Below are 10,019 nucleotides of genomic sequence, written 5' to 3' on the forward strand. Positions count from 1 at the left end.
ATGTCATCCAAGATGTCCATGTCTTTTTTTCTTCAGGCGAAAAGAAATTAAGGTTTTTGATGAAAACATTCCAGGATTTTTCTCCATATAATGCACTTCAGTGGGAACCAAACCATTCAAGGTCCAAAAGACCTTGTTTACAAAAACAAGTTTTTCAAAATGAACGAATCTTTTTTCGTGTCATTTGGTTCATTCAACGAACGAAATGAATGAATTGACTCGGAAAAAGATTCGTTCATTTTGATGAACGAGTTCGAACAGCAGAGTCACGAACGCGAATCACAGAACAGAGCAAGGTGACCATTTGAGATTATAAAACTTAAACTTATTATTATTTTTAGTCTTTTAATGAATGATCGTATCGCTTGATAAGACCATTATTCATCATCTGGAATCGTTTAAAGCCATTTGTATAGTTTGCACTGAAACGGTCTTTTGGACCTTGAACCGTTTGGTTACCAGTAAAGTGCATTAAACGGAGACAAATCCTGGAACATTTTCATCAAAAACCTTAATTTCTTTTCAACTGAAGAAATAAAGACATGGACATCTTGGATGACATGGGGGTGGGTAAATTATCAGCAAAAGTGAACTACTCCTTTAATAATTAGCGAATATTACTAATACTTTGTGAATATTACTAGAAATAGTATTATTAAAATAACCAATTTCTATTTTAATGGTAATTTCTGTGATGGCACAGCTGAAAATTTTCATCAGTCACATTTTCCTTCAGAAATCATTGTAATGCGCTGAATGTTAGTGCACACAAAGTAAAAAATATTGCCTCATTTCATAGCTGGCCTATCGACAATACATCTGAGAACCAATTGGTGTGCAGTTTCTTCCTCCTCATTTTTATATGACATTGAGTAAATTGCATTTCCATCTGTAAGCAAACAAAATAGTTCTCATATACTGTGAGTGAATGTCCCAGATTTGAACATTTGAAATTATGAATATTGGCTAGTTCCTCACAAAACAATTAAGAAGACTTACACGTACATGTATGGTATTTATGAAAATAACCATCCACTTTAGTTGTATCAAAAGGAGCAACCTGGACATTCTCACTTTTTCACAGCAACATAGAACATAAACAGGCTTCTGTTTAAGAGTGAGTAAATAACAATTCTGGACATGTCTTTGAGGCAATAACAGTCGTCTTTTGTGTAATTCTTTATGGTTCATCCTTCACTAAAATGGTAAAATCTGCCAAAAACAACATCTGACACCACACAGGTGCCCAGATCACTAACACAAACAGCTATTGGAGTGAGATGGCGAGCTAAGTAATGAAGTGCATACATGCATACACATAGGGTGAGGCTGTTATCTCCATTGGGACCTAGAGTGTGAAGTTACCCGATACACATGGGAAAGCAAGTACACCACACACACACAAAATAAAGGGAGAAAGTAGACACAAGGACAAAATTAGCATCAGAAATCTTGAATTAGAATCTCAGGCAGAAATGTTTCTCACCATTAAGATAAAGAGGCACAGAAAGAGTGAAGTCTATAACTTTTCCATGACATTTTCGAACTGCATAGGATGTACAGTCAGTCAAGAACATGTTTCAGTTTCTTTCTTCCAGCAACATATCATGTCCTGGGAGTAATTAAACATGACCAGAGGTCAGATTGTTCAACAGCAGCTTTGACATTTTCTTCCACAGTTTTGGAGCAACATGATGGTGGGTAGATGACAGAATTTTTAGATTTAAAAGCAAATGATCCACAGAAGGTGCAATTTGATTGCACTGACCAAATTTAGCCATGTGACTGTGCTCAAAGATACAGGGCACGCTGAATAAGAAGACGCATGTGTATTGACTAGTCATGGATCATGTGACTTAAGCGGTGAGCCATTGAGTTAACGAATGTGCTTAGTCATATTACAGTTCAATACTACACACTCTGGATTATTTAAGCAAAATATAATTGTTTGGTTTTTGGGTGAAATATCACTTAGACATGTTCTTGACTGGTTGTGTGAGATTTAACCAATGACGAATGACCTCAAACCATTACAAAGAAAAAAAAAGCCAACCTGTTTCTCATTTAAGCTAATAAGCTCAAAAATTAACCAGCTCAACCAAATACCTAAAAAGCAAAACGCCTAATTATCTTTAATGGCTTAATGAGCCACATCCAGTCAGGAAAAAAAAAAAAACTTTGAAAACAGCGAGGAGAAGATATTTTGGCGATTTGCCAACTTCAGGCAAGATGTTCAGAACAGTTTGTCCAAGCAATTACCAATTAATCTGCCCCATGCATTCAGCGTATTGATGAGAACAGTGAAAAATGAAGGTGTAGTTCTTAGTAGCTAATAAGTAACAATGTTACTTGATTGACAGCAGGGACTGGCAGCTTTGGAAAAAATATCTCCAACTCTCTGTTTAATCCCTCCTCATCATCATTTTCTTCTGTGATAGGACCAGCTGTATAACCCCCCTCCTCCACACCACACCAACATATGCATGCAGCTCAGAGTAATTTCCTCATTCTGTAAACGGGCACTAAGGAATTAGCACACGGCTCTAGTGATGAACGTGCTGGTGTGGGACACAATCACTTCTCGGCTGTCCACGTCTGTGCCGCTTTATCACACACACGTCAATAATCCATGCAAGAGATAGAAAGATAGATATCTAGATGAAAAGACAATAGAATGATAAAATGACTAATAGAACGACAGAATATATATATATATATATATATATTTATTTAAGAGAACAATAGATAGAACTAACAAATGAATGTTAGATAGATGATAGGTAAATAAAAAGACAGACAGGTAGATAAGATGAAAAAAAGATGGAAATGAAGGGACAGACAGATAGAACTATAGACAGATATATCAATACCTATAGTTCTGTCTATGGGTCTAAGGAAAGATGAAGGAGGAAAAACAGAGAGAAAGAACAAATGGGAAAGAAAGCACATTTCTGTTTGGGCACAAAAGTGGGCTGAGAGGTAGTTTGTGCCTCGTTGAATAAACTAACTCAGTGACTCACACACAGCCTCATCAATATGACTCAGCAGTTATGAAACAACGACAAAAACACATAAAGCCGGGGACACACTGATCACAAAAAGAGATGAGTGCTAGAACAACGCTCCAAATAGTTTCCAATCTCCTCCTATATGCAACGTGAACACGACGCCGTCGCTAGTTGTCTCTTACAAAATGAATGATCAGTTTTCAGCAAAGGTGCGCCACCTGCTGGTAGGACCTAGAAACTGCACTTATACATTTACATTGTACATTTGGCGACCTCAAGTTAACCCGACCCAATTCTCGACACAGACCCACTGAGAGACACACAGGACAAAGCAGTAATTATGTACAGAATGTGTAAATACATCTAGAGAGTATAACAGAGGAGGTAAATGTCTCACAGGTGTCAGAGTTTGCTGAAGAGTCGGGGCTCAGTTCTCTCCACCACGGTTTAAACTTCAGCAGGTTTCTGATCTCCTCCTCATCCTCATACAAACATACCCTGCATCAATCAAACACACCTGTCAATCAATCAAACTGACTCGCAAAACAAATTGGGTCAAGAAACAAAGTTGTGTTGTGCATGAGATGTTGAATGAAATGTTTTAAAAAATCATGTCATTGTACTATTTTTTTTTTAGTTTTGACAGATTTGATGACATTCAACACAGGAATGGGGAATGGTGGACTCACATATAATGGTCAGTACAAAAAATTGTAGTCTCTGCATCTAGTCGATCGCGTCTTCTGAGCTCAGGAGCGGTGTTGTCGGGATCCTTCACGTCAATCACCTCATTCAGCTCCTCCTGATCGGCAAAACAATTGGTTGTCCACAAAAACTCTAGGTCATTTATTTTTCTTTTTTAATTGATATATATCTCTACAGTCCCAAATGTTCTTACTTGCAGCCTAGTGAAGACTCCAGACCTGAGGTTTCCAAAGCCATACTTGTGGTATTCTTTCAGCATCTCCGCTGAGGTTTCGGTGTACATCTCTTGTTCTATCTGCCAATCAAACTCCTCCTCTTCATCATCCTCCTCACATCCTCCACCACAGGCCCCCGAGAGAACACCTTCAGAGGGCGTTCAGAGAATACAGGATGAGATGAAATTGAAATGAAAAGAAATGCCACAAGAAGACGATCAGCTTTTCATACCCAAGTAAAAATGAAACCTCACCTGTGTCCTCCACCAAGGGTTTGGCTGATCTTGATCCTTTAGGAGCCAGGAGACTGGTGAGCATCTCCAAACCCTCAAAGTGCTGTCCGGCCGTCTCTTTAGGGACATGCAGCGTGAAGAGACCTGATACAGTCCACACAGATTTGAGACAGATTTTTTTTCTGTATTGTGACATACATTCAAGGCTGACCTGAATGAAAATATACATCCGATTGTAAGAAAAGGGTTCAAGAGAAGTAAATGATTGCAGAAATCACCAGAGAGAAGTCTTGTTGTTTCACTGGAACATTGAGAGATTATATTTATTTTAATTAAAAATCACAAGGTAAAAAAAAAAAAAAAAATCACTTAATTTCACCATTGAATCAAGTCTCCAGCCTAAATTTGTCCTTCTTTCTCAATAATTTGATTCACTTGGATGTATGTCTCAAAACAGAAGAGATGTGTCATCATTTAAGTGACATTTAAACTTTTAAAGCGACTGTTCACCCAAAAAATTAATATTCAGTTCTTTCTTTTGTTAAACGCAAAATAAGATATTCTTTTCGTCCATACAATAAGAGTCAAGGGGTCCAAAACGATATTTTTCAAAATATTTGTGTTCTACAGAAGAACACTCTCGCTGGATCGAACAGATAGTCCCGCCCCAAATTTATGCCATTGGTTAACACTGTTGCCATGTAGGGCTGGTCGGATTCTTAAACAGAGCAATGCTTTGAAAGCAGTCACCATTTTTCTGGGAACACAACCATGTGGTTTCATTACATGTGGCTTATCAAGCTGGGGCAGGAAAAAAATCTTTGAATTGAAAAAATACACACATCACCATTAAAATGACAATAATTGCCTTGATTGTGGTCCTTAAAAATGTGTAAATGATTTATAATTTCTAATGTAAACATAGAAAGCAATTAGTTGCTATACGATAGGAGGCTATTCAATTATTCACTGGCTGTCGATCAAAGAGGACGCGCTGAAATGAGGCCAAATAGATGTCAAGCAGAAGATCCTGTGGCCATTAGGTATAATTAAAAGCGCTAATAGGCAGCTCATTAAAAGACATGTCGGGACTACGGCAGATCGGTCAGACACAATCACAGCACGGCTTCTGCTGTTTCTTTCTGAATTAAAGATTGATAAGTACCACACACACACACACACACACACGAGAGAGAGAGAGTTCTAAATTTGTGTTTTATTACTGCATTACTGGAACATTTTCTTTTATCAGTGCTGGGGAAAAAACAACATTTTTTTTTCAAATCAGGTTGCTTGTCTTAGTTGTTCTCCCAGCTAGCTGCCTAGATAAATCAGATTTAAAAAAAAAAAAGCTAGGCCAGGTTGGAAAGCCATCTTAAACCATTTAAGACCAACTAGCTTTGACTGGTAACAGGGATTTCTTGTTTCTCCACTTAAAGGGATAGTTCACCCGAAAGTGAAAATTATTTACTCACCCTCATGTTGTTCTAAATCCGTATGTCATTCTATTTTTCTCTGGACCATAAAGTAAGATATTTTGAGAAATGTTCCCCTAGTGTTTTTTTTTGTCCATACAATGGAAGTCAATGGGGACCAAACAGTTTGGTTACCAACATTCTTCAAAATATCTTCTTTTGTGTTTTTACAGAATAATGAGAGTCATACAGGTTTGGAACAACATGAGGATGAGTAAAAGGCAGAATTTTCATTTTCCATTTTTATTTACTTAAAGATATTTATCTTTTACTTATTTTTTTTATTTACTTACTACAAAAAGAGAAGACACAAAATTATGAGAGGGACAACTCCAAACCTTTGTCTTCCACATGAGCATGATATCTTAAGTATATGTGCACTAATCACGATCCCAGCAGACTGGTTTTCGATCTTTGAGTGTTTTCTTATGAAAATTGCTAAATTATATGGGTAAAAACGCAAAGGGATTATATTCCACACATTATGTGCCAAACGGTTACAATCTCAAAATCTGTGTCTGACATCTTGCAATAAACAACATAATTTTAAACCCTAATGGAAGATTAAAATGGTGTTATTTTAAAATGACAATAATTGCTTTAACTGTAGTCCTTACAGATTTGTGAATGATTTATAATTACTTGTTACTCTGTGTAAACACAGAAAGCAATTAGACGTTCTTTGTGATAGACCACTGCTAAATTTTTCACTGGCTGTCGATCAAAGACGACACAATCCTGTGGCCATTACTTAGCAACTGGAAATGTTCATGCGATTTGAAGAGCAGGTAGACAGTTTGAAATGTTGTGAAAATTGTAAAATCAAAGGGGTGTATATATATATATATATATATATATATATATATTAAAAAAAAAATACTAACCTATCAATCAATTCCATTCAGCCGATTTTCTGATATTTAGATGAATATCAGTAACCAGACAGTTTTTGGTCTCATTGACTTCCATAGTAGGAAAAAAAATATACTATGGAAGTCAATGAGACCAGAAACTGTCTGGTTACTGATATTCTTCTAAATATAAAACAATTGGCTGAATACATTAAAAAATGGTAAAACTCAACTGTTTAACTCTGGGGGAGTGGTAAAATGAGCCTATTTCCAAAAAAAGTGGAGTATCCCTTTAATATTTTCATAATAACATGAGCCGACTGGAATGAAGAAAGTGAATGATATTCAAAATGTTAAGCAAGCGCTGCCCTTTACAGTTTGTGTATCTGCAGTCCTAGTTTCAGTTTCCCCTTTTGAATAACCAAAATAGACTATTGATACCCTCTGACATAGACAGAGTCAGTACGCACGTGATAGCGGACAGCCTCCTTTAGTCCTTTTAGTGTGTTCAAGTGCAGATTTTTGGCTGAAGTGCAGCCGACAACAGAGTCAGCTTTCACTGCCGCTAGTTCTTTGACATCGGCTTGGTGTGTCCCGAGCTGTGGGACCTTTCTCTAAAGGTGCTTCTGCTGAAACTTGTGAGGTATTGAGTGGCAAACAAAAGCACGCAGCTATTCTTAGATTAGAATGTGTCTAAAGAGTTATTGTTACCTTTATCGACATCGAAGGAAGCTTTCTCCCGGCCATCTTCTACTATTCTCCCAGGCAGAGTCAACCTTCAGGGTAGATGATTAAACATGATTCATTAGTAACGATATAAAATATATATTTTTAAAATGTCCATAATTGCATAATAATACACATTTATCTTCAATACCCATTTGCCACCAATAACCACATGCAAATGTTCCTGCTAATAATCTAACTTAAAGTGGCATCTACAAATTATTACAGGCATGTTATCAGAACTATGGAATTTATTTTTGTGTGGATGAGGAGTCCAAATGCTTTTTTTTTGGGTCTCTGTCTAGGTAAAAAGCGTTGTAAACATCCTATATTAAGTATTTTAGCATATCAGAATATCAATCATGAAGTTTGCAGGTGAGTCACCTGAGAAAGTATGGCTTGGCGTAGAACTTCAAATCTTCTTCCTGGATGTAGATGTCAAACTCAGATGTTCTGGTGTAGGGTACACGAATAATCAGCGTAAGGAAATTGGCATCTTGGCTTAGTTCAAAGGCTGGTGTTATCATGATTACACACAGCAATGGACTGCAGAAACAAGACAGAAAATTTAGACAGATTAAAAAAAAGTATAATTCAGACATTTTAAAATAATCGGCAGAGTGGGAAACACTAAAGGAATGCTAATGAAATTAAATTATAATTTGAAACCAATCCTAATGGGGTTAAACAATTATCAATCAAAAAGCATTGACTTCCATGGTATTTTTTTTTTCCTACTATGGAAGTTCCAGTTAACTGTTTGGTTGCTGATATCCTTCAAAATATCTTCCCTTGTGTTCAGCAGAAGAAAGAAATTCATACAGGGTTGAAACAACTTGAGGGTGAGTAAAGGATGACAGAATTTTCAGTTTAAAGTGAACTATCCCTTTAACTTGAGACTGTGTAGTTATATAGTTTTATGGTTATGTGGGGCATGGTTATGGTTAATAATAACTTTGCACAGTAATCTGACAATAAATGTGGAACACCCAGTTTTTTAGATGCACAACGAAAGTCTCTTTTCTGGCTACGCTACTGCTTCAGAGGTAATAGCAAAACCCAACAAGTGGATCATTGTAATGTGTGATTACAACCCTTTCACACACAGGCAATACAAAAAGGATTCATTTTAGAAGAAAAATTACATTTAGCACCTTTAACAACTAATAAATTAGAAAAATTACAGTTAAAACTCTAAAAGGTTGCTTCTAAACAAGATAATCAACCACCTGGCACTGTGATATGAACAGATTCTTCAGTCTACTCAACTCACTGACTGTTTGACATGCAGTCAATATGTGAAGAAGAAAGGAAAGAATCGTGCAGCTTACAACTCCACCTTGTGGCTATTTGATTTGAACTCAATGAGACATAAAACAACACCTTGCCAACTAGTATATTATAAACATTGGGTGTGATTAGGTTTAAAATGAAACTTTATTCTATTTCAGTTTTACACAACACTGTTATTCACCAGTTAAGATACAGTCTGATAATAGTGAGGACTAAAATTAAAGAAAACATCAATATGTCATGCAAGTAACCAACGTCGTTAAACTGATTTGATGCACACCTTAGAAAAGAAACTCAAAAAATAAACGAAATGATAACTAAATCCCACTGCAGGTAAACAGCTGTCAAAAGTCTGCCTGTGTTGTTTGAGTAGCACAATGTTTATGCTATCATAAAGAAGCAGGCAGGACACGCTCCATGCACTTTTAGACTTTAACGTTCTCAAATGGTATAGTACGATATAAATAAGGAACTGGCAAATAATATAACAAAACATACCTTCACGCCTCGTTTGTGAACACTTCCATGCGTTAAACAACATCAGAAACACATATCCAGCACATGGCCAGCTTCAGTACTTCCTGCTTTCTCTGTTGGCCATGTTTTACCGTAATTCCACAAATAAGCAGGACTACAAACTCACCTTGACGTTACACTCCAGGAATGGGCTCTATGCACGGCGTTATTTCCGGTGAAGGATTAAGGATGCTCGATAACTTCCGCCTATCATAGAGTCCAATGCAATACCGAGAATTTATATTGAATTTTATACTCCATGGTTATACTAATGAAACGTTAGTCACAAAAACAGATAAAACAGACACCCCTCGTTGTGTTTATGCTTCTTTTTAAAATTATATTAAATAAACATAACTATATATAAAATTACATCTAAACGTATGTACGTTTCGTTTCAAAGACGGGAGGACAGTAAATATTGAAGACTCTGCCATAATCCCGTTTTCTCCGGTTTTCCTCCGCTTTAATCTACACAACCGGAAATGGACGAGCATCCTTACGTCAAATGCGGAACTTATGCGTGCATATAGCCCATACTACCTGCACATGGTAAAACTGATGGAATACATTGCAATGAATGTAATTTAAAATCAAACATTTATTAATCAGATTTCAAAATTGGAACGATGTATTTCAACAGATTTGAGAAACTGAAGTTAGAAGTGTACAGTTGCTTGCTATCATCATACAATAATAAACATACAATTATATGATCTAATCTAATAACATTATTTTGTAAAAAAAAAAAAAAAAACTGTATATAACAAAAAATATAAATTATTATTGATAATAAAAGTGTTAATATCCGCCTGACAACCAGTCATGCATATAATAATACAGTATGATAATATAATTGTGAATATGAACCAAATAGAAAAAAAGTTTAATATGTTTTTACACAGTATAGAAGCTAGTTTCCGTCAATAAAACAAATAAAAATGGTAATTTTGACTGATTGAGAAAAATTCGGACTTTTTACGTGATATAAACTCGC

General features: G+C 36.1%; 1 protein-coding gene across 1 annotated transcript in view; it reads right to left on the reverse strand.

Annotated features, from left to right (window-relative positions):
* shq1 (SHQ1, H/ACA ribonucleoprotein assembly factor) overlaps positions 1-9,145 on the reverse strand; it is a 35,084-nt gene extending 25,939 nt beyond the window's left edge. Inside the window, exons 1-7 of the mRNA XM_039664790.2 lie at positions 9,005-9,145; positions 7,598-7,759; positions 7,199-7,263; positions 4,183-4,305; positions 3,907-4,076; positions 3,698-3,810; positions 3,406-3,506 (exon numbers count right to left, since the gene is read on the reverse strand). Coding sequence (XP_039520724.2) covers positions 3,406-3,506; positions 3,698-3,810; positions 3,907-4,076; positions 4,183-4,305; positions 7,199-7,263; positions 7,598-7,740 — 715 coding nt within the window. The 5' untranslated portion in view covers positions 7,741-7,759; positions 9,005-9,145. The remainder of the gene's footprint in view (positions 1-3,405; positions 3,507-3,697; positions 3,811-3,906; positions 4,077-4,182; positions 4,306-7,198; positions 7,264-7,597; positions 7,760-9,004) is intronic.
* Positions 9,146-10,019: the final 874 nt, after the last annotated feature.

The sequence above is a fragment of the Pimephales promelas genome, chromosome 8 (assembly GCF_988280905.1).
Source record: "Pimephales promelas chromosome 8, fPimPro1.hap1.1, whole genome shotgun sequence".
In the NCBI taxonomy this organism is placed as follows: domain Eukaryota; kingdom Metazoa; phylum Chordata; class Actinopteri; order Cypriniformes; family Leuciscidae; genus Pimephales; species Pimephales promelas.